Consider the following 25,980-nt stretch of genomic DNA (forward strand, 5'->3'; position numbering starts at 1 on the left):
AATATGAATTACAGGTGTCTTTTGTCCCCCTTATGCAGCGGGGGTTACAATTCCTGGACCACAGCTTGCAATATAGTGCAACCATCAGATGTGATGTGGCTATCATTTCAATAATTAGAATGTACAAAATGCATAAAATAAAGTCAAAATGCATTCAAAACGCAGCCCCAAAGACTGCAAAATGCAGTGAAAATGTGAATATTTGGTTGCATTTCGTAGTTAATTTTTTGTTCATTTAAACCCTCCACTGTTTGATGCAGAATCAGGATGGAACGGATTATTGACAGAGAAATATGAGACACAAAATGAAACAGAAATAGACCAATCTGTCCACTCTTAGGTGTGCGCACATCTGATAGACTCCTTCTGCATCTCACTTCGCTGTATGAGTCTGCTTCTTGTTTTGCCCACGTCTCATGCCCAAAGCTGGCATGAGTAGCTCAGGGGGCTCAGAATAATGTGTCCATCAGGGATAGATTGACCCTTCACTAACCCTCTGCTGCTGCTGGCTCCACTTTCTGGCGTGCGCATAAAGACCTCATAACCTGTTTCTCTCGGCTAGGAAAACGCTGAACAGACTGGAGGGAACTTTCTCTGTTCTGTTGTCTTCAATGAGCACTAACACCATACAGTTCCAGAGAGAGAGAAATAGTTCTATAACCGTATTGCTTTGTGCCGCCACCAGTCTCCTTTGTTGCGGAACTCCCAAATAATCTATCACAGCATCTTGGGGCTGCATAAAATGCCGCTCAAAAACCCAATGGGATACATGATTATGTCCCAATGTTGATGTGTGGAGTGCTCCTGTTCAGGGGGTCAGCCAGCCAGCCAGCCAGCCAGCTGGTCAGGCATGCCCCTTTGTAGCATACTCCATTCCATTCCTGCTTCCCCATTTTTCTGATCCCCTCCTGTTTCATCATTCCATGTCCATTAAGCATGCTTAGCATGGATTGTTGGGGGGGGTTTCCCCATTCCTTAGGATACCTTTTTTCTCCCCGAACATTTTGCGGGAGGCTTCTGCAAACCTTGGTGTCCGTCCCCCCCACAACCCTGCTCCCTATAATGTATTTTTTGTGGCATGAGGATATTTATTTATTTGAGGCACTGCCAGCCTACTTTTAATTCTATTTGATTTCAGAACGGGGTACAATATAAAAGAAAACACAGTGCATACAACATAATAAAGCCACATGGCATGCAAAACTAATGTAACCTTAAAGCAGTGTTTCCCAAACTTGGATCTCCAGCAGTTTTTGAACTGTAGTTCCCATCGTTCCTGACCACTGGTCCTGCTAGCTAGGGAGCGCTGGGAGTTGTAGTCCAAAAATAGCTGGAGACTCAAGTTTGGGAAACACTGCCTTAAAGCAGTAACACTAGGAAGAGCATAAATACCTGGAAGATGAGTCCACTCCTAGTACAGAAGATACGCTCAGGAAACCGTGGTTTGCATTGGCTTGGTGGCGGCATGCCTTTGTGGGCAGCCTTCTGGGGGCTTCATGCCAGCAGTGGGCAAGGCTAGAGGCAAAAGTTGGGCAAGGTCAGAAGCAAAAGTGGGCAGAGCAACAGATGTGGCTCTTCCCTTTGGACAGGGGCTATACTCCAGCTGTGCCCAAAGTCATAGGTTTCTATCTATATCCGTATTTCCATTCTCCACCCAGGCAAGCGAAGGCACCGTCAGTTTTTAAGAATACATTCTAGCCAGGCAAAAGCATCTGAGCTGCATGTAGAGCAGGACCAATGAGAGGTGTGTACTGGAGAGTGTGGGCAGGTGGCGAGTTCCAAGGGCCAGGTAGAGAGGTTGGAGGGCCGCATGTTGGCTGAGCCTGAAGCTTTCCTCCCCTGCACTAAAGTCATCCTAGTTAAACAGAGCCATTAGAATTTCTGCTATGCCTGCCATATTTCCTTGATATTTTTGTAGGGTGAAGCATCTGTATTATTACAGAATACACACCCACCCACCTCTGCATTTGTGTCAGTGCTAGTAAACCTAAACTGTAGATGCAGCAGACTATTAACAGTAGGTGGTGTATCATTATGGCACTTAGTTGTGGCTCTCAGAAATCTTGTCACTTGCAACTTTGACAGAGCTCCCAGCTGCGCACGAGGCTTAAGACACTGGCAATTTTCACCTTGAATAAAAGTTCAGTGGCACTCATTGTTTTTAATTTGCAGCTTTTAAGACTTGAAGTCTTCATTTTATGGATTCCCTCCCCTTCTCTTCCCTCTGAGAAACTCATTTGCTTTGCTGTGTGTAACCATTGATTCCTTGTATTAAGGGATTGATAAAACAGATTAGCCGCAATAGAATGTTAATCAAGGCCATGTTTCAAAGTTACTACTTCCCAAATTTATTCTTCCTCCCCCTCCTCCTGCAGAACACTCAGCGGCTGTTGGTTGATCAACTGGTAGTAGCCGAGAAAACCAGGCACCCTGAAAAGATTAATGGGCAAGACAGTAAAGCAAGACAGAGTAATGGGACAATGCAATTATATTTGCTGTGTTGTGTTCTTGATAGTTGTGCTTAACTGAGGGGTGCCTGGGAGCAAGAATGTCCAATTAGATTTACAAGCTCTAGAGATGGCCATTTTATTGCTAGATTCATTGTTGCCTGAGCCACTAACATACTGTTGGGTGAGTTGAAAGTGTGTACAACACCTTGAAGCTGTAAGGAGAAACTGGTTTATAATAATCAATTTGCAGGGATGTGGATGCTGGAGAAGTATCTTTTACCATGGGGGTCAGCAACTGACGACCGCTTGGTGAAATCTGCCTCAAGACCAGGGGTGGCTGGAGGGAGCTGATGACCCTGGCCATGAATTGTGACTGCGACCATGAGATAAAGAGGTGGGACACAGGCGAAGTTTAGGTAAAACATGGGACCGTGCTTATTTAAATGTATGCAAATTATCTGCAGTGGGACTGCTCAGGAACTTGGTTGTTAACCAGTCAGGTGAGGTGGAATGAAATAATGGCCCTAGAGGCTAAAGATGATTGGTGGGAGAATGGAGGTGGGGTGGGCGGACTACCTGCTAAACCCGTTGCCATGGAGGAGGGATGAACCAGCTTTTGTAAATTTTACTCCGTTTCCAGTTTTTTCCAATCTTAAGCTCAGTTCACATCAACACATTGCCACATCCGTTTGCGATCACGAGAATTCAGCAGTTTAGCGTGAATTTCTCCTAATAAACTCATTTTTGAATGCGTTTTTGCCTAACATGCACATTTCTGCCAAGCAGTTTTCCCAGATACAACACATTTTTGTGTGTTTGCCAATATATGCATTTATACGCACACTTTCCTCAAGTAGATACCCTTCCATACACATTACCTGGATAGAAAATTCTGCTGCAAAATTCAGAGAACTGTGCGTATTGCTTGGGAAAGCGCAAATTAGGTAGATTCATCTTTAAATGTGAACTGAATTGAATTTCTCCCCCTGTCCCTAGGAGAGTGCAAGAGGTTGATAGAGCATGGAGCTGTAGAAAATTCCTTCTCTTTGGTCTTATGTGCCACTGTGAAGCATTATTAGAGTAAAGATGGTCTGCCTACCCCCCATGCAAAGGAACTGCTTCTCCCAGACCCTGCATTCAAGTGGGGAATTTGGGAGAGATTCAAAATACAGGTGCATTTTTATTCTCCCTCTCTTGTGATACTTATATACTCCCCCATGTCAAAAAGCAGACCATAATGCACTTGCCCTGCCAAATATGGACCAGTTCAGGGATCATGTTGTGTTCTGCATAAAGTCCTATGATCAGGTTGAAGAGAGGCAGATTGGCAGTCGCCCAAATAGATGCAGTCCAAAAATAAGTAATGCAACGGGAAACAAGATTAACTAAACCACAGATATAGTTCCAAAGGCATTTGGATAAACAAGATTGTGCTATAATCCACCAGGAAAATATGGAGTATTTAATGCACCATTTTGAAGAGCGTCTCAAGAAGTGTATGAAACTGCCGTCTCCCTGGAGGGTACAGACCATCAGAGCAGAGGAGCGCTTGGTTTTTGGTTTTTGCTTTGTTAAATTGCTGTCTGCGTATTAAGCTTGTGGAATATATTAGGGTGGGTGCTTTTTTGTGGTAACTTCACACTTTAGTGACAGATGTTGTTTCTTTCCTGAGCTCTGAGGGTGCAATGAACCCGGCAAAGCCTTCTCGGGTGGCTTCCAGAAGTCAAAAGCTTTTGAGCTGTCAGTCTCCACCAGCTTTTCGTTAATTCTCGTTTGACGTGGCGTCTGGGGCCAGGCTCTTGTCTTTGCAGCAGCGAGAGCTCACAGCAGGCGGGAGCAGCTTAATCGATCGGCAATACTGGTCACCCAGAAAGAGTGTTAATTGGCCTGAATACTTCAAGCATTCGACATGGACTGACCTAATCACCAGGCACAGAGGAGCTGATCTATTCTTGTGGGGAGGCAGAGAGGAGAGGGAGGAATTAGCAGCCTAGGCCTCTGGACAAGTACAGCCAAGGATGTGGTGGCCACAATTGCCCAAGATATTAAGGAAAGAGGACATCATGGTTCCCAGCTATCTATGCTGGGGTGGGGGGCAGGGGCAGTCGGTCAAATGTGGCCTACTAGGCATCTTTATCTGGCATTCAGGGGTTTCCCCAGGCCACACACCCTCAACAGTGCCACTCCACACGCTCAAGTGTGTTTGCCAGCCTTGCTTTTCTGGATATAATTCAGAGAGGTGTGTGTGTGTGTGTGTGTGTGTGTGTGTGTGTGTGTGTGTGCAGAACCTATGACTTCCGTGTGGTTGGAATGCAGCCTCCTGCCTAAAGGGTAATGGTCACCATTACAATTTCACCTCTTCTCTTGCCCCCTTTTGCAGACTCTTGTCTATGTGGGCAACCACAGGTGGAAGACATCTTGCACTATTTATTATGTTGCCCCACTATACATTGGACCTGGGAGGCGATTTCTCACCTTGCCGTCCGTACAGGAATGATGTCTCTCCCCGGCAGAAAAGGTCCTATGACTATTTAGCGATGTAAACACTTCAGTGATCCATAAAGTCAAAAAGGTCAGAAAGAAGGCCCTGGGCACGACATGGCAGTGAACTGTTAAGGGAGACGCAGAGATCTAAATAGAGGCCATTATTTGTGGCGCTACACCCCTTTTGTATTTATTTTTGATTCAGATTTGTCACAACCGATGGCTAGTGCAATAAAGGTATTTGGATTGGGATCGCCCCCTTTTTGCCTGCCCAGGCCAATAAGGCGATGCAGCCCTCAGGCTGAGAAAGGTCCCTGCCTCCCGGGCTACACCATTGCTGGGGAGCCAGAGGTGTGGCTACCCAAGTAACAGTGGGAGTTTGTAGCTTACCTGCATAGGAACGTGGGTTGGTGGGTCTGGCTCTGGCAGTGTGTGTGTGTGTGTGTGTGTGTGTGTGTGTGTGAAGGCTCTAAAACTGCCTGTTGGTTTGATAGGTATGCACTTTGGTGGTTAGAGCAGGAGAGGGAAGCAAGGACCCTCCACAAAAAAGTGCTCCTTTTGGGACTGACATTTGTGCACTTTCGGTCTTCATCTTCAAAATGTTGGGCAGGGCAAGTTGTTCCTCAGCACTAAATGAACAAAGGGCTTTTAAGGATGCATTTTCTTTCTACTTCTCAAACTTTATAGCTACATTTTTTTAAAGCGTTCTGGTTCTCCTGGGAGCTCATTGCAGTTCAGAACAGCCAGGAACCTATTATATTTCACTGTGTGGTGAACTAGTTCTGTCCAAAACCTGCCTTTCCTATACAAAATAGAATGGTCCCTTATGAACAGTTACTAGATCTCTTAAGGTTCCAATCCTATGAGCTACTCCTGAGTAAACATTCATGAGATTATTCAGTAAGCCGTTCTTGCCACAGGTGGCGTTCGGCTGTGGCCACAGTCCAACTCAGAGTTAAGCACATTTAAGGCCATTGAAGCGGTTGTGAATACGCTTAACTACATTGCATATCATTCGTAAGAGCGTGATAGTGATCCTGTAACATGACATTTTGTTCAAGAAAACACATCTCTGATTCCTGACCTATGCTGTCTTGTCAAGACAGCGTACAACAAAAAGACTGCCTTATTATAACAGGCCCAAAATACCATTAATGAATTTAGTGACATTTCCCCACCTTCTCGGGACTTTGCTACTGCAGCAAGGCAAATGTAGACACAAGTCTCACATTTAACTGGTTTTGCACATACTAAAGACACAGTGTAATCACAGCAGAAAGCACATCGCAGGTACCCATAGTTCTCGAACTGGACAATGTTGACGTGCTCTTCCCTGATCCACCAACACCATCACCGTGTCTAAGCACACCGTCTATGACTGGGGAAGACAAAACTGTCCGTTAATCTGGTATCAAGTTACCAGCTATTGCTGGAACATAAGTTTATGATCACTTGCTATGTACGTGCAACAGCTAAGTTAGACTACCATATGTTGTTCTTATATTTCCACCCACACAGTCCATGCAAATCTTTCAGAAAAGCTCAAGCCCTGCCTAAGGAGGGTGTTGTGTGGCTCCCACGTGGCAACAGCAGATGAGGAAGGGAGCACTCTCGGAGCACAACGATGACTCTGCCTGCATCATCCACCTCGCAAGGTGCTCTTCGCCATCTGTTGCATTTAACATTATAGTTTCCTTAAAAAAATATTTTTCGAGTGATATCTAAAGCTTATAACAACCACACTGGAGTCCTTGCCTACGATTTTATTTTACTTTTTAAAAAATGTACATTTGCAAAGGCTGAGAATTCATAGTAAAGGTCGTGACTGACTGTCTTGGTTAATTCAAATGGCCTTCAAATACCTGGTGGGCAAAGATGTATCTGGACGTCTTTTTGTTTCATATACAGTGGTACCTCGGGTTAAGAACTTAATTCGTTCTGAAACCTGAAACGGTTCTTAACCTGAAGCACCACTTTAGCTAATGGGGCCTCCTGCTGCTGCTGTGCTGCCGCTGCGTGATTTCTGTTCTCATCCTGAAGCAAAGTTCTTAACCCGAGGTACTATTTCTGGGTTAGCGGCGTCTGTAACCAGAAGCGTCTGTAACTCGAGGTACCATTGTATTTTCAAAAAGATTTTGCCGGTCAACTTCTTGCAGGCATTTACTGGGGATGAGGATGAGTCAGTGAACCAGACAAACAAACAAAAAAGGAAAACAAAACCCCGAGAGTGGATTAGCTAAGAATAGACAATGGAAGAAACAGACAGAAAAACAAATGGCAATGAGTGATCATGCCACAAATCACTAGGAGATAAACCAAGGTTGTAAATCAGAAGTGGGGAACTTGTGGTCCTTTGGCCATGCTGGCTGGGACAGATGAGAGTTGGGAGTCCAGCAACATCTGAAGAGTCACAAGTTTCCCCACCCTCTGTAGATAAACCTGGATAGATAATAGCAATATATGCTGAGCTTCTTTCATCCCTTAGGAAATGCTGTCTTAAGACTTCTGGACTTCTTGGTTATTTCAGCAGACCATCTTCAGGGTTCTTCTACCTTGTGAGATCCATTTGTTTAGTACCAAGGACAGTGTATTTGAAGGAGAGAGGTCAAAATTGGGGAATTCTTTCCTTCAGGCTTGCTTGGCTCCATATTTCTACCTGGTTTAAGGTGCTTGGTGAAAACAATTCCTACTTTATATTGTATTTGGTCACAATTAGGTATGGATGAATCTGTCAGCTTCAGTTTCTCCTTTTTCTATTCTTAGATTATCCACATCAGTCTGTGACATTTTTAAGTATGCATAAAATTCGTCAGCATTTTGGTGCAAATTTCTCCTAATATGCACATTTTTTCAGAGCACAATCCCCCAATATAATACATTTTTTGTATGCTGTTTTCACTAATACACACATTATTTTGCACACTGTATTTTAGTATGTTTGTACACATTATTTGACTGGAGAGGCTGAATTACAAATTTGGCGCTTTGAACAAGTGCAAATTTTGAAGGATGGCTTTGTTTCAGTTCCCATAATATTCTGGGAAATGCAAATTAGTAAGGCTCAACTTTAAATATGAACGAAACCTAATTTCCCCCCCATACCTGGCCACAACCCAGTAAGTACATAGGGAATGTTTAAAACTCTCTTGCTTTCAAATGAAACTTAAATGTGTGTCACTGTGGATTAAATTGTGGCAATTTATGTTGTCTATATGGATTTTGGAGGCTTTATGATTCTAGCGGCACGATTTCAATATTAATCTTGTTGCCAACTGCATTTTTGCAATTACATTTTTGTTTTTGTGCTAGAGAGTTCATTCCTGATTGTGTAGCACACTTTGTGCATTTTTATGGGAACGCTTTGTGGGATTTTTTTTTTATAAAAAGAAATAAATGGGAACAATATAATAATTTTGTACACCGTGTAGCTTTCCGTCTTCTGCCGGCTGACCTTTCAGTAGCAGCTTCAGCTCTTTGTGTTCTGTGCTCCCCTGATTGTCCTTTTAAAAGGAATTGCTCCTTCTTGCTTTCAAAACCACCAATATTGTTATGTCTGTCATAGCTAGCCTCCTAATTTGACTAATGAATTAATACTCCTCTCTCTGGGGTTAAAAGAGCTTGTCATTCACAGATGTGATGTTTTCATCCACAGCCCTCCTGCAGAGGTACAGGGGGAAGCGCTGTTCCTAGGTGATCGTATTCCTGCCAGCTTGCCATTGTTACCACACCTGAGGCCTTAGCCGTTCTGAGAGAGTCTAAGGCTTATGCTGGCTGTCTTATTAAATCATCTTATTTGGGTTCCTGCTCTCTTTTGGCTCTGTTCCTGGTCACATTTCTGTCTGGGGATTCATAGCTTATTTAACCATGGTGGTTTTCCCGTTCTCTTTCTGCTTTTCCTGGGGAAACCCATATTCTGCAGAATACCCTCTTTGCAAATGGCATCATAGCTGATAATCACAATGTGAAGAATCGTCCAACCTGCCCTCTGCAGGAAGGATGCCAGAAAATATGATGATGATGATGATGATGATGATAATAATAATAATAATAATAATAATAATAATAATAATAATAATAATTTATTCATTATTTATACCCCGCCCATCTCTGTGTTGATTGGTATCCAGTTTTATATATCCAGTTTTATACCTGATGTTGAAGCATGTGTACATAGGCATGTTTCGTATCTAAAGCATACTGGAGATCCAAACATTAGTGCAGTTTTTGAGTTCAGGATGGGGTGCATAAACCATCCTAATCTTCTTACAATTAAAAAAATAAAAATGAAATCAGATATTTGCCATCATGAAAGGAGTTCTGGTCTTTCAACAAGTTCACATCTCCTGTTTTGTGGACCACAGCTCTGGAATCTTCTTGAAATGTTTGTTTGTTAGTTTATTATAGTAGTTCATATCCTGCCCTTTATTATTCAGTGACTCCAAAGACGGGTTACATAAAAGGTCTCGTAAGATTTATTATTATTATTATTTAAAACACTTTAAGAGCAAGAAACATATCTAAACGACAGGCAGCAGCAGTACTGTCATATCATCCTAACAAGGATATCAGATCCCCACGAGAACCGAGATGCACAGATGGGTTTTCATCTGCTGTCAAAAAACAGATGATGGCAGCCTGAGCTCTAATGCAAAGGGGAGGGAGTTGCACTTCCGAGGCTGCTGAAACGGATATTTCCTGGGCCACCATGGTTTGACTCAGTGGAGCGATTACCAAGAGGGTCCTCCTACAGATCTTAACCAGGCTGATTTAGGAAAAGAAGCTACTTCAATATCTGGGTCCCAAGTCATTTAAGATTATGCCAACACCTTAACTGAAATGAGTCTAGATACGGTAATCTGCTTCCTCCCAGAACATCTGAAGTTGAACACCCCGCACTATCTCAAGCACCTTGCCTAAAAATGACATGTTTGTTACTGGGTGGTAGTTATCACAAACCATGGGTCCAAGTGGGGCATCTTGAGGCAGGAGCCTCATCATGGCCCCATTCGAGACATCACAAGGAGGCACGGGCCAGCCTGTCTGGCTAGTTTTGATTGGCTGCAATACGCAAGGGTCAAGGAGGCAATGCCCCTTCAAACATCTCATTCCTAGATGACAGCAGCCCAAACTGAACGTATAAACTGGCCAGATGGCACTTTGGACCCCTCTTCTAGATCTGTGCAGACAGCAACGTAGTAGTTCAAGAGCAAGCTTGCCGTCAAAATCCCTCACAGCAGTCCTATAAGGGTTCTTATGCTGGAAGACCCTCCACGCATTGTCTCTCCTCCCCACTCTGTATGGTAGCTGGAGTGGGGCGATGAAAGTGCTTCTATATTCCTGAGAACCACTGCCAGGAAGTTGTGCTGGTAAAATGCGGCTACTTTGGTAGTTGGTATTCCAAAGTCTGAACCGGCCGATAGTTCACCCATGTTCTTTGAACCAGCTCTTCTGAGATCTCTTTGAAGAGAGACTCTTTTGGTTGTACCCCGTGGTGCTCTTCTGTCATATAGTCCATCTCTGGACTGCATTGAGTCATTCCTAGGGCTTGGGGGTCCCACAGTGATCGTGTGCTGAAGCCTTAAAAATGTGGCCCATCCCAAGAATTCACCTGGGCTGCTTGCGCCTTGAACAGCTCTGTTTGTAAGCCCCTTAGGGGCACCTGGAATTAAATGCTAGGCTGGATGACCCCTTGGTCTAATTTAAATGCCCCCCCATCCCGACGTTTTGCACCCCTTCAGTCAAATATAATCTGCCCAGTTTCTACTTTGAAAAATATTCCACTCTGTAAGAGATGTGTTGGTGTTAGGGTACTTGCGGCCACACACCTATTTAGCTTGCTTGCTTGCTTGCTAGGAACCCGAGGAAATGGTGCCACATTTATCACTTTGCCCACTGACAATTTTAGCAGCATGATTCGGTGTCACATAAAGGTGGCCTGAAAGTGAGGATCCTCTGTCTTAATCTGGTTAAAAACAGAGCATGAGCAAATGTTCTGGAGACAGGCAAGATGAATGATTAGAAGAGGTTAAATACGTCCCACTGTGGAAAAAGTAAAGAGATTAGGGCTGTGGAAAGGAGGCAGATGAGACCCCATCTATCACGTTTCTGTGACATAATGAATGGCATTAAAGAGCGCAAGATAAACAATCCTATGTATCTTCTGGTAACGCAGGGCGAGTTAGTTCTGAAAACTATTTTTGTTCCCCTCCCTAAAGGCATGCCTTTATTGCATCTGATTCCCATTTGCTATAAAGCAGCCTTCCCCAACCTTTCGCTCTCCAAAGAAGTTGGGGCTGGTGGGAGTTGTAGTCGAAAACAGCTGGAGGACTGGCGCAGGCTGTTCTAACGCTTATTCTTACACCAGAGTTGCTGATTGCCGTGGCTGTGCTATGCCAGCGCCTCTGCTCCCTGCAGTTCCTAGGTTTATGTATTGCATATTGCAACGAGTTCTACACATGATTGTGTGCGCCTCTGCATGAAAACGAAACCAGCTGCAGCCAGAAGCAATGGCAGCTGTGCCCAGGAGAGGTTTCTCCCATGACTCTAATCACTAACTGTATATATATTTCTTCTTCTTTTGCTGTGGCTATTCTTTTAGAAGAACGTGTCCCAAGAATTTCAATTCCACCCTGTATGGGGATTCTTTGATGGAACTTAGCAATTTATGTCGGGTAGAATGTTACCCTCAGCTGCCCTTTAAATATGCACTCTTGTCCAGTCCTTTCCCATTGCTTTATTGTCCTCTCACTTCCGCGGGACCTATGCACTGAGAATAATTTTACAGTGCCATGCCAGCAATCACATTTGGTTCATGATGACATGAAGGCAAGAGGAGTGCAAGTGAAGGCAATGTAAACGAAGTGGCTGAAAAGTCTGCCCAAAGGAGATATGTGTATGTATGTGTATATATATATATATATATATATATATATATATATATATATTCTGCTGAAAAGGGTTTGGTGGTGTGATAACAAGAAAACCGGCATAATATTTTGGGCACTAATGACAAGACGATGTGCAAATGCAAATGCTGTCACTTGTCTTGAAATGTGGAAATGGAGCTTTCTTCTCCCCATGTGGAGATACTCAAGTTGCCCCTCCTTTTTTGCATGTTACAAGTCCCAGTTAAGTGTGTGACTGTGTGCATGCGTGAAAGGGGTTTTCATGGCAGCATTTCCTTGCGGCTGGTGTGCTGCCAGTACTTTTGGCCAAGGAAATACATTCCTACACACCATAGTAGTTGTGGATGCTGCTAATCTTTTGGGTCTCTAGGAAAGTTATATGGTGGGGAAGCCAATGTAGGGCCCTTCAGACTTCAACTCATCCACAGACATCATGGCCAATGGGCAGCAAGGATGTGAGTTGTAGTTCAAAACATCTGGAGGTTACCACATTGGCCACACATGGTCTACTGAACTTTCAGGCTCTGGTCTGGGTCTTCTTTAAGAAAGTCTTAGACAGGTACAGAAAGCTTCAGAAACGTCTGAGGGTGCTTGTTGTAGTTCCAGCTCTTGTCTTGGCCTGGGTGGGAAAACCAGCTGGGAAGATCCATGTGTGTTGCTTTGACCTTCCTTTGAAAGAGGACAGAATATACACCTCATTAGAGTCAGGGGGTTGGTATTAAGCAGAAAACTTTGGAAAGCTGTACTCCTCTGTTCTGCTTATGTCAGGCTCCACCTGGAGTTGTGTGTCCAGTTCTGGGTGCCACAATTTAAGGAGGATATTGGAAAGCTGGAACGTGTGCAGAGGAGGGTGACCAAGATGATCAAGGGTCTGAAAACCCAGCCTGATGAGGAATGGCTGAGGGAGCTGGGTATGTTTAGCCTGGAAAAGAGACCGAGAGAAGATAAGCTAGCCATCTTCAGATATCTAAAGGGCTGTCACATGGAAGAGGAAGCAAGCTTGTTTTCTCCTGCAGGACTTAAACCAATGGATTAAAATTATGAGAAAGGAGATTTTGGCTAAACATCAGGAAGAACTTTTTGACAGTAAGAGCTGTTCAACAGTGGAAGAGACTCCCCTGAGAGGTTGTGGACTCTCCTTCTTGGGAGGTTTTTAAGCAGAGGCTGGAGGGCCATCTGTCATGGACCCTTTAGTTGAGATTCCTGCATTGCAGGGGGTTGGACTAGATGACCCTAGGAGTCCCTCCCAACTCTACAATTCTATGAGTGTATACATAAATGATGATTTGCTAAGATACCGTACTAAATGGGCTGCTGTCACTAAATATTATCTGGAATGAGCTGAGCTTGCTATCTGCAATCCTGTGTAGCAGAAGTATCTGTCTGTCTTTTGAATTCCCACAAGGCTGTAGATTTGTCACATTAGCAAAGTCAGTGGTAGTGGGGAGAATTTCAGATTACGGAGAAAGAGCAAGTGCTTCCAAGGCCTTGACTAAAGACCAGCTTGAAAACCTTGAAAAGATGGCCGGATTTATTAGTGATGCGACTATGTCAACCGAGAGTTCAGCGCCCTGTGTATAATCACGAGGACTGAGACACATGGCAGCGTCTAACTCAGCATCATAATGTGTCAAGCAGCAGGAGACAGGCACCAGCCTCAGCATCCTTGTGCCAGACATTACTGTCACTCAGAGACTGGCGCTATTGTTCTGCCTCCAAATACCATTATATTCCCTTCTTCTTCTTCTTCTTCTTCTTCTTCTTCTTCTTCTTCTTCTTCTTCTTCTTCTTCTTCTTCTTCTTCTGTCATTGATGAACACAGTGGACTAAGAACTTCCCTTCGGCACCCCATTCCCCAAGTATTAAAATTCCCAGAATTTCAGAATGCAAGACACTCCAGCAGTTTTTAATGAGGCAATAAATACTTTGCTTCCTGCATTTGGGCAGGTAGCTCTGCTTTCAGGTTGCTGGCATGTCCTGAACTATCAGGACTTGTAGTACAGCAATACTGAATTTAAGAGCCAAGCTGCATAATAAGTAGATTCACATTGTGAAACTTTTGCTGGCCTGTGCCTTCGTCAGACTGCAGGTATAAGAGACATTCTGCATATATCACATTATTATTCATTCTTACATTGTTGTTACTCCATTTATTGCCCACCTGTCTTCGAAAGGAGCTCAAAGTGGCATATATGATTCTCCACCTCCCCAATTTATCCTCGCAACAACCTGTGAAATAGACAGAGAGGCTCAGAGACAGCAATTAGCCCTAGGTGAGTTCCATAAATGAGCGCTGAATCGCAATTCAAATCCTGGTCTCCCAGGTCCCATATGCTCCTCTGTAGAGCACGAACATGCCAGAAACAAATGTTCCTTCTCCCTATGCATTTCTTAACATGCTAGTGTTAGAGCATGGTGCTGATAATGCCAAGGTTGCAAGTTCGATTCCCATATGGGACAGCTGCATATTCCTGCTTTGCAGAGGGTGGGACAATTTGATCCTCAGTGTCCCTTCCAACTCTCAAAATAAAAAATAAAAAATTCCTTCCAGTAGCACCTTAAAGACCAACTTAGTTAGTTATTGGTATGAGCTTTCGTGTGCATGCACACTTCTTCAGATACACTGAAACAGAAGTTGCCAGATCCTTCTATATAGAGAGAAGGTGGGGAGGGGTATTACTCAGAAGGGTGGTGGGAATGGGAGATTGGCAGATAGGTGAGATAGCTGGCAACTTCTGTTTCAGTGTATCTGAAGAAGTGTGCATGCACACGAAAGCTCATACCAAGAACTAACTTAGTTGGTCTTTAAGGTGCTACTGGAAGGAATTTTTTATTTTTTATTTTGACTATGGCAGACCAACACGGCTACCTATCTGTAACCTTCCAACTCTGCAACTCCATGATTCTATTTGTGACCATTCTAGAGTGGCTGGGGCAGCCCAGTCAGATGGACAGGGTACAAATAAATTATTATTTCCATTTGCTTGTTTTTAATCGTTGGGTGCAGTTCCACACCTGGAGTCTGAAGTTGCAGTTTAGCAAGAGTTCCTCGATGCAGATCTTATGAACATGTAGCTGGGCTAAACCTGCCAGGTAGGCAAGTAGGGCTGGTGGGCACAAGAAAATACCTGCTGGGTCAGGCCAAAGGTCCACCTAGCCCAGCACTCGGTTCTCATTCCTATTAGGTGGAATGAGACTGCTACCTCTGGTACCCAATTTTCAGCTGTAGGTTTTTTTAATGGCTTCCAGTACTGTGCCCTTGGATTTGGGCTTTGCAATAGGCGCGTAATAAGCTGTGTTATACACTGGTCCATCTAGCACAGTATTGTCTACACAGACTGACAGTACTTCTCCAGGGTCTCAGGCAGGAGTCTTTCCCAGCTTAACCTAGAGAGGTTGAGAATTGAACCTTCTGTGCAAAGCTGATTCTCTGCCACAGTCTCTTCCCCATTAATACTCAACTTGCGTTCTTGCTTTTCCTAGTGGCTGCTGGTGCCCAGTTCCAGGCTCAGTCTCTTGTTTCCTTATAGTATTTGCATATGCATTGAAGAGGTCCACCTTCTTCAAAACTGCATATATCTGTGTTCATCTGCAGAATCATGGGGAAGCATTCTGGGCTATCAGGACCAGTAGAGATGGCAGTAAATGGCAGTGCAAAGGGAAGGAAATATTTAGCTGGTGGGGGCAGAGTTGTAGACAGTCTTGCAGGGTAAGAGTTCCAGAACCTTCGAGCTTACTTCCCCATCTTCAAGCCACCCCCCTGCTTTAGAAACAAAACAACAGACTTTTATCTTTCTTTTTTTTGCAGTAGTCACAGAACTCCACAGACAGCATAACTTTATTCACAAGTGAGGTGTGGTTTTTTTACAGAGGTAGAACAAAATACTTTGTATGCTATTTTTTGTTTTTGTTTTAATTATATACATATCTAATATATTTAACTGAACAAGAGAAACTTTTCAAAGACCAAACAAGTTATGTGGTTGGATGGATACGGTACAAACACCATGCAGAGGGACACCAGGAGTGATCTGCTAAAAAACAGGGATGGTGAACCTGTGGCCTCTTGGAAGACTCCAATTCCTAGCCAGTATGGCCAACGGTCAGGGATGATGGGAGTTGTAGTCCGGCAACACCTGGAGGGCCACAGGTTCTTCCCACCCATGCACTAAAATGCCTGCTCTCACATCATAACCCCACTGGCACTCTGCCAAAGTCACACTGAAATGAATGGAATGAATGGAAGTGGTCCACACTTGGTGGATCACACCCATTGTCAGATAAAATCCTGCTGGTGTTAATGTTTTGTTAGAGGGGAAATCTGCCAAGCTTTTAATTAGATTAAGGCTGCAATTCTTTACAAACTGACAGGGAGTAAATTGCCTTGGGTCAATGGGACTGGGTCTGCAATAGGCATGTATAGGATTGTGCTTTCAGCCTCACACATTTCATTTTTTGTTCAGTTATTAGATTTTTACAAACGGCCTAAATGATGAAATGTTTTTAAAATGCCAAATGAAGTTTTAAGCATAAAAGCCTAGCAACAGTTTGCAAAGCAGAGTAATAGCAACTATACATTTTAAAAAAGCGAATCATCAGAAACATGTTCACTAAGAGAGTTCCCTAAACACATAGGCAAAATGTAAATTAAAAAGGTAACTATTGTTCTGTAACAAAAACTAATCATAATTCTATTCCAATAAACAGGCTTTGTTCCTTAAAAAAAATTAATGTCTGTCCCAGTAATTATGAGGTTGGGCTGTTTTATATTAACATTCTACTTGATTAATAAAGCACAAACCCCCAAATTACAGGCAATACTGCTGCCATTCCTCTGTGGGATGTGTTGGAGTAGCATTATACATCTATTTTAGGAAATATGTGCAATGGACATTTTACTCTAGGGTTTTAGTTACTGCTGTGGGGAAGAATTAAATTCCACTCATCTGAAGGGCTGTGTATGCACTGAGTTTCATTTATTTGTGACGTCAGCCCATTCAGAGCCAGAGTCATTCCAGCAACCCTTGGAGAAAACCTGCCGGCTTTTGGAACTTTGGAAGGCTGTTCTGCAAGCCCCTTGTAATTTGGATTTTATGGAACTATACATCAAGAGGTTTGGTGATAGCTATAAAACCCCTCCTCACAAATCTCATGGGAAGTGCATGGACAATAGAAGGAAATTGTTATCTATGGTTAATGTTGTCGTAATTGGCCAGAGTGGCTTCTCTAATATTTAACTTTGAAGAGCTGACTTTTTAATCTTTTGGGTTATTGGACTAGATGTGCCGTTGATCTGAACCAGAAGGCCTCTTCTTGTGTATAAGAAATCCTGGATACTGTACTGCACTTGCACTGCTGTACAGTGCTGTACTTGCACTGCTGTGTAACAAGCCATTGCATGAGAATGATGCCTTGTGTGGCTCTTCCCCATGAAATTGGCAACTGTGGAAATGCCCATGACTTATGCCATCCCCATAAGCTTTATTCGGGTTTTTAGGACACATGTGCCAGGCTGAGCATGTCCATGGGAGCATGTCTGCAGCAGGTCAACCTATGAAACATGAGCAGCTGTCCCAGTGATTTGGAACTCACAAAAGGAGCATATGCGTGGTGGCATCCCTCCCCCCAGTTTAGAACTTCCTTTTTGAAGTTGGAATGGACCTGTTTGTATGGAAATTAGAATAAAAACACGCAGTGATTTGCCAGAGGTGAGCCAAGTACCTAGAATATCATTGTAACAGCGTGACATCACTGTTCTAGGAGATGCCTTCGCTTCCCTTGTAAGTCTAAACTATTTAAAGCAGTACTGAAAATTAATCAGTGATAAAAAGTATAGTTATAAAATAATAAAAAGCAGAACTTCTCAGATGTTCAGTTCATCCCAAAATCTGAGTGCTTGTGATATTCCTTTTCCTCAATTAGCTATTAACACAAGCTACGAACACTTAAGTTATACATCCAGAACAGAGATTAAAATGGTGAAAATTCTAAAATCACAATTCATTGGAATGAAAGATGGATAGATTCTAGGGCAGAGGATTGCTGATGGTGGGCCAAATGTATCTAATAGAATGGCACTCTATGTACATGATTCTGATCCAAATATATGTGTGTATAGCAGTTCACTGCTATATTCTTATATAGCCTGGATTCAGTTTCTGAGCCCAGCCATAGGAACATCACACAGGCAACCTCTTGAGTGGCAAAGTATTAATCAGTGCTATTATGGCTACCAGCTTAGATACAAACTCAGCACACTGGACTGCACCGTATGAGACACTCTCTTGCAATTGGGCATATTAACCTGTGTCCATCTGAGCAGAGTTCCTGGGTTCATCAAGATGTGGATGAGTGAGACAGTACTGCAAAACTGGTACCCAGGACAGTTACCTGCTTTCAGTAATCTGGTTTGCCAGACCGTTCTGTTTACTGAATTAGGAGTTGTTCATGCAGTATTGAACAAACAGATGGCCACTGTTGTCAGGTGCAACAATGCCAAACATATTTAAGATTTAGGGCTTAATGTATAGGGCAGAATTGAAAGCCCCGCCCTTTCTCAAAGAAGGACACGGTGCGATTAAAGTGGACAGTCCCTGAACATGTGTCTTGCAGGATTCAGGGCCTTTACATGGAATTATGTTAGAAACTTTCAAAGAAATGATTGAATAGCCAATCAGTGAGCTATGGGAGAAGGCTTGAAATTGCTTTAAAACAGAAACAGAAGTAACCGCCTACAGTTCAAATTATACACGTTTGCTCTGTAGAGTGTCTTGCCTTCAGTGGGACTTATAAATCAGCATTCCAAGACAGCAGGCTTAAGAGAGTATGAAATACTTTAATCATGGATACTTTAGCACCTCTAGAGCTGGGAAAGGGAGATCAGAAGGACAAAGAAAAATGGACTTGCAGCACAATCCTATGCATGCTTACTCAGGTTATTTAAAAACTTTTCTTGCCGATAAGAAACTATTCATACAGATAGGAAGGCTAGTTATTCTTTCCAATAACTGGGATCCCTTAAAGACTTAGTGAGTAACTAGCGTACAAAATAGCTGGCTTTTCTTTCTTTCAGTGGGTTTTGCAAATAGTTTTTAATAGCTGGTTGAATGTAGACCTGGAGTGGTGGCCAGCATGGTGCACTGCAGATATAAGGGCATATCCAGAATCCTCTTTAGTGGGAAGCATAACCAGACACAGTAGACATGTCTTGGAAGAGGGCAGGTTCTCTCCACACCCGAACATTCCCCTTTTTTATCATGGGAACTCAACCCTGAAGACCACTCAGCTCATCCTGGTCCAAAGTAGGGTCGTTTTCAACCATGTTGAAAGCAGAGATCAATGTAGGTTGAAACACAGATGGGAGTGAACCAACTAAACAGTGCACCAGATTCCCCCAGATGTGGACCAATGGCATGATTTGCCCTAAATCCACTGACATTTCTTTGCAGGCTAGTACAGTGGTACCTCGGTTTTCAAATGTAATCTGTTCCAGAAGACTGTTCTGAGTTCTGAAACGTTCGAAAACAGAAAACTCAATACAGAAGCCACGTGGCATGTTTGACTTCCAAGGTGTGATCGAAAACCAAAGTGTTTACTTCCGGGTTTACGGCGTTTGAAAACCGAAATGTTCGTCAACAGACGAAAACATTCGAAAACCGAGGGACCACTGTAACACACCATCCCCAAGAATACAGGATTTCATAACAAAGAGTTGTATGCTGAGCTTCCCTTTTCGGAATCTATGCTTTGATCTCAAAGTTGATGCATGAGTGTGCAGAAATCCATAGCAAACCGTTTACCTCCAGTAAATCGAATTCAGAATGCTAGCAGATGCTGTTCAACTGATTTCCCCCCCCCCTTCCCTAAACTCCTAAAGTAATAAAGGAAACCTGTTAAGAAAAAAATAACCAATGAAAAGGCCCAGACCCTTACCTTAACCACACCCTAAAGCTTTCCATTTTAATTATTATTACAGAAGATCTAAAGTGCTGATGCCATGGAATAAAAGATGTGGCTAAATATACAGCAGGCGTAGACAAAGAGGATAGAGTAGTCTTCTTTAACTGTTCTGCAGGAGTAATACGCTAATGAAATGTGCAAACCAAACATTTTCCATGTGCCAGGAACTGTGTGCAGAAATGTACGCACGAAAGCTAACACATCTGGAGCTTTTAAAAACAATTCTTTAATTACTAGGAGGCCGCATAGATGCTTACATTAAACAATGGAGATAAGGGTCTAATCCTCTAAGCGCTGCTAATGCACATCTTCCGTATATTTCAGTGGGGCTTGCAAGTGTGATGAAGACAGGATGCGTAGCAGTAGTGGCCGGTGGATGGGCCATGGAAGTCCCATTGAAACCGACAAGAGTGTGCTTCAGCTGTGCTTGGTGGATTGTGCTCAAGAATTGAAACATGTGATTTCATTCACAGGATGCTGTGATCTAACTGTTCTAGCCAAATTATACATTTAAAACAAAACGTAACTGTACAGAAATTTACAGACACACACCTCAGATTGAGAGCCACAGTTAAGTGCTAGAAGCATGGAAACAAATAATTAATAGCTAGCATACTACACAGTAATTCAAGTAATCTTCTTTAATTCAAAGCTCAAGCAAATGAAGATGTTTCCTGCAAAAGCACGTTTCAATCAGCAAATTGAAATCAGCAAATGCCAGGGGCATGGAAGCCTCTTTGTATGCAGCTTTGCATGTGCAATAGGAGGAGGCTGGATCACTCCCTCTTATGTTTAAAAGGGAATTATTGGACAGTTTTATAGTAAAAGATAGCAATCCTAAAAGCACTTGTGTGCAAGTAACATGATGTAAAATAAGGCTACTTGTAAGTGGATTAAGAACTAAAGGCAACAACTATTGGTTTTAAATTATTCTGCAAATTTGGGAATCAAGTGGAAAAAGGAACCTGCTATAATTTTGAATAACTATATGCTAGCAATTCAATCAGATATGACCGAAAGCTCCTAAAAAAATCTCTTTACCGGTCTTTAAAAAAGCATGCACTTTTGGATTTTTTAAAAAGGTAAATTAATCTCGAGATATAAACACAACGGTAGATGCAATTTCTCTTCTAATTCTAAAAAAGAAAGAAAGAAAGAAAACCAACATTCAGCAGTTTGCCAACACAGAGGCTTTCAAACCCTCTTGTGAAGTTCAATTACTTTGCCTTTCTTTCCCTCTATTAGGGCAGTGATTCACAATAAAAAAGTTTGCTGTGCTCTTTGGAAACTTGGGCTCCTGCTAACGTGACCGACTTTTTATCCCTGGTTGTGCTAACTGTGCGGGTCTCTGGACTTAAGAGCTCAGATTTGCCTCTATTCATTGCACAGAAGATGGAAAGTAAACAACCGTTAAGAAAAGTGTTCCTTTTGCCAAGCGCAGCATGAAGTGGCGCAGCCTCTTTATGCAAGAAGTCGGAGCTGTGTTTACTAACACGTGGCATTGTTCTCTGGTCTTGCTTGGCCTTTGTAAGAACAACCCCCTACGCTTGTTTTTTTTATTATTTTCAAAAAAGTAATAATTAGGCCCCCTGCCTCTTTTATTCAGTCCTGGAGAAGTTTACAGATACACAAGAGAGCACTATGTTGCCAAAGATACACTGAATGCACTGCGCATCCACAACACGGTGTGTTTTCTATTAACAAGGTGTACATGTGCTTTCAACGCATGAGATTCAGAACATCATGGATGTTAAGAGGAACTAGAGGGATTGTTCTTGTCTCTTAAGCCAATGTCTCAGTGTGTATTATTTCTGAATACCATAACAAGAACAAGGATATACATTAACTGCTGGACTTTTAACCGGCAATAGAAGTTTGTAAAGATCCCTATCGATATGTGGTTACAATAGCAGACACACAAGTTAAGGTCAGGCCACGGTTTCCAATGACATTCACAGGGACCGAGGATAATGGAAGAGGGAGACGAGCGCCTTGGGAACCTTCCGGGGACGAGGAGTCGCTCACTGCGGAAGAGCTTTGAGGATTGCGTTCACTTCTTCTGCAACTGCCGTCAATGCAAACTCAAACTGTTCCTGTAGATAGAACAGTCGGGATTAATGTTCTGGAGCATTTCCAGGAATCCTGGTGAAACATTTAGCAAAATATCTAGGGACTAACTGTATAGAACAGAACAACAACAACAAAAAAGAGGCGACGAAGAAAATGTCCTGAGATTAAGATTATAGACTCAATGTGTGCCCACCATGTGGCTGAATCACTGCAGCTCAGAGTGACCTTAACTACAAATAACTCATCAGCACCATTAGTAATGCTAGCTATTAGCCTACATGAATGGCCTGTGAGCAGTGATCAACCTGGAAATTTTGCCAGTTTGTATGGGAAAACTGGACAGCAAAGCATAGGGAACAGGGAGAGTAACATAGGAAACAGGCCTCAGACCTAACATAATCAACAAGACACGTTGTGTATTCCTTATATATACATATACACAACCCCTCTCTTTCTTTGAGAGAATGAGAGCAGCCCATATGGGGCTCCCAATTATTTATTAATTTATTATTGCATTTATATCCCACCTTTTTATTATTGAAGAAGAAGAGGAGGAGTTTGGATTTGATATCCCGCCTTTCACTCCCTTTAAGGAGTCTCAAAGCGGCTAACATTCTCCTTTCCCTTCCTCCCCCACAACAAACACCCTGTGAGGTGAGTGGGGCTGAGAGACTTCAAAGAAGTATGACTGGCCCAAGGTCACCCAGCAGCTGCATGTGGAGGAGCGGAGACTCAAACCCGGTTCCCCAGATTACGAGACTACCGCTCTTAACCACTACACCACACTGGCTCTCAAGGAACTCAAGGTAGTGTTCTCCCCATTTAATCCCCACAACTGCCATGTGAGGCAGGTTAGGCTGAGAGGCAGTCACTGGCCCCAAGACCACTCAGTGAGTTTCACTGCTGAGTGGGGATTTGAACCCTGGTCTCCCAGGTTGTAGACTGATACTTTAACCACTACACCACAAGGACTTTCCCTCCACCTGAGATACAAAGCACACCCAATGCACATTTTAAACACATGACTTTTCCCAAAGAATCCTGGGAACTGTGGTTTCCTTCTCACAGAGCTATAATTCCCAACAAACTACAGTTCCCAGGATTCTTTGGGGGGAAGCTATGTGCATTGGGTGAGCTTTAAATGTGTAGTGTAGATCTGCCCACACTCTCCTAGTTTCAACACCTGGCGATTATAGAACAGGGCTGAGGAACCTGTGGCTCTCCAGATATTTCTGGACTGCAACTTCCACCAACCACACCTGGTGTGGTCAGTGGTCAGAGCTGATGGGGAGTCCCCCATCATCTGGAGGGGATGCAGCGTTCCCAGCCCTCTTTTAGGCCAATTATTGTGCAACTGTGTCACAAGATTTTCAGAGGTTTTACTACTTAAACTCTGGGAATTGCATGCTAGCAGCTCACTTCCAAGATTCTACATGTATGCATTTAATCAGATGTGTATGTCTATCCTTATCACCAGGATCCAGATGTACATAACATAATCACTAAAAAAATTACAACCATAATTGAGAGACTACTTGGAAACCATAAAGGCACCACCTCGGGTTTCGTAACGAAAGAAAGGTGGGATATAAATTTTAGGAGAAAATGTGCGTTCATTTTATGTGGATTGCTAAGTGTCTCCCCGTAACCCCTAGACCCCAAATATAGGGAAGACAGTCATGATTAAAAACAGCAACAAACATATTGAAAGGGATCATTTCCACCCACCAGTGAGCTATGAAAACATGGTGCAGTGTCTGCTTGTAAACCCAATGTCACTGCTGTTTATTTTGCCTAGAGATACACTCTAATTGGCATTTCTATCCTGATTTTTAATCCACTGTTTTAAATTACTGTAAGAGGTTCATCCCTTATTTGTATTCAGCTGGGAGAGAACATGGTTTTTTTAAATCTATCACATGTACAAAATTCTCTGGAGACTGCCCATTACTGGCTCATAGCCAAATATTTAGAGTTTGCAGTGTCCTTGGCACAACAAGGTAATTTGGGCAATTTGAACAAGGGGATGAATAGTTAAAAGGAAGGTGAGCAAAACCTTGAATCCATTTTTTTAAAATACCAGATCATCAATAACTTTAGCCTGATACTATTGAAGTCCTTTCAAATACATTTTTTTTAAAAAAGCTTTAGCCCAGAGCCGATCTGTGACTACATGCAAAACGTAAATGAATAGAATAAATCAGAATTTATTTATTTATTTAATTAATTGTGCTCTTAGACATTTTTTTAAATTGTTGGGTTTGATCCAATGGCTGCCTGAGCGGAAAACATCCTGCACAATCAAACTTTCTCCTCTGCACCCTTGGAAAAGCCATTCCAGAGAGTTGGGTCCCCACTCTGAACAGGGTGGGCTGTGTTGTTCTAGGTCTGCTGCAGAAGGTGGGGGAGAATCACCTGAAACTGGGTGGAGGGAGTCTTGCAATCTCACACAATCCCTCCAGTCTACTACAGTCCTATACAACGGAGCCTACAATCCCCAACCACCCTCTGGAGAAGCTTTATGAAGGCTACAGGGAGAGGTGCAGAGGAGAAGTGGACAAGAAATTTGAGTTGTGCAAGTGGTCTTCTACTTGCGTAACTAACACACACATCCTTCAAAGAGGATTACTGGAACATGTATCTCCCATCGTAGCACGACTTTACATTTACTTATTCAATTTGCGTAAATAATCTATTATTACATAACTTTATTATTTTTATTTCAACCTGTTCTGTCTCCCTAGCGGTGGTTTCTCCTATCAAAATCACTTTCGGAAGTGATAAAGGTTTGGATCCTGACTCCCATTAACATACTTCCTACTCAAATAACGGAGCTCTGCTGCCTTCCACTTCCCACTCTAGTCCCTTACCCAACTTCCAAAAACCTGCTCTTGAGGATTAGGGAAACCTTCGGAACAGCATGGGCTGTGGCCCTAGCAGGAAGAAGGAATTGGTGAAAACAGGAGACTCATACTTGCATAAGCAGAAGTGTCACGGCATGAGAAGAAGGAACTTTTAGATCCAAGCCAATACATACCTGGTACTACTAGGCCTCCTGTGACCTAGTAGTACTTCTACTTAAGACTTCTAACTTTTTCAAACTTATTTCTTTGACATATTCCATCAACTTAATGTTTAACCTATTTTGTCCTAATTTGAGAATCTTGTCTCGAGAGCCAGTGTGGTGTAGTGGTTAAGAGCGGTAGACTCGTAATCTGGGGAACCGAGTTCGCTTCCCCACTCCTCCACATGCAGCTGCTGGGTGACCTTGGGCTAGTCATACTTCTCTGAAGTCTCTCAGCCCCACTCACCTCACAGAGTGTTTGTTGTGGGGGAGGAAGGGAAAGGAGATTGTTAGCCGCTTTGAGACTCCTTAGGGTAGTGATAAAGCGGGATATCAAATCCAAACTCTTCTTGAACTCCAGCCTTCTTGCTAAGTATGCTTGACGAACCCTACCATTCAGATAACGGTCACTATATTTTCAGTGAACTTGCATTATTTTCTTAGGAAGTAGCCTATCCTTGAAGATTAGGAGAGTGTTTTCTTCTGAACACATATTTTCTTTAGTCATCTAAAGATTGCTTATATTTAACATTTCAATCCAGATCTACAGTAAGAATTTTCAGAAGAAAAAGCAAACACAAAAGAATGCACTTTGTCTTAAATTGTGCCCTATCCTCCTTTTCTTTTGGGAGAACTAAAGCAAAGCATTAAGGTATTTAGCCCAAGTGGATTTATTGACAGTACCTTTGTCTGGACCATGCCAGGTCTCTGGTCTCTCAAGTGCTCCAGAGTAGCAGCAATATCAATCTCTTTAGCACCTGCCGGAAATAAAAATAAAATAAATCACCAATTGGACTGAGTTCAAAGTGATGATAATATATGCTCCATCTGTCAATCTCCTGCTACTGGATTCCCTTTGGGCTACGAGCCCAATTGAAAATTATACAGTCATCTCTCAGCAGACTTGGCATGCTGCTCAAGAATTGGCATTCAGAAACGCAGGAAGAATAAAGCCAAGGATAGCTTTGATTAGCATTAGTTATTTTTTTGAGAGAAAAATGATAAAGGATCGTTAAAAGATGTCTGTATTGATGCTGACAGGCAGCAA

General features: G+C 42.9%; 1 protein-coding gene and 1 long non-coding RNA gene across 7 annotated transcripts in view; one reads left to right on the plus strand and one right to left on the minus strand.

The window, feature by feature from the left end:
* The window catches only part of LOC310689568, a 121,018-nt gene that overhangs the window by 47,183 nt on the left and 47,855 nt on the right, over nucleotides 1–25,980 (plus strand). The window lies entirely within an intron of this gene.
* The window catches only part of PTPRN2 (protein tyrosine phosphatase receptor type N2), a 614,238-nt gene continuing 605,720 nt past the window's right edge, over nucleotides 17,463–25,980 (minus strand). The window contains exons 22-23 of the mRNA XM_083466687.1: nucleotides 25,617–25,690; nucleotides 17,463–21,891 (exon numbers count right to left, since the gene is read on the minus strand). Coding sequence (XP_083322813.1) covers nucleotides 21,820–21,891; nucleotides 25,617–25,690 — 146 coding nt within the window. The 3' untranslated portion in view covers nucleotides 17,463–21,819. The remainder of the gene's footprint in view (nucleotides 21,892–25,616; nucleotides 25,691–25,980) is intronic.

This window comes from Podarcis liolepis, assembly GCF_965112155.1.
Source record: "Podarcis liolepis genome assembly, chromosome: 12".
In the NCBI taxonomy this organism is placed as follows: domain Eukaryota; kingdom Metazoa; phylum Chordata; class Lepidosauria; order Squamata; family Lacertidae; genus Podarcis; species Podarcis liolepis.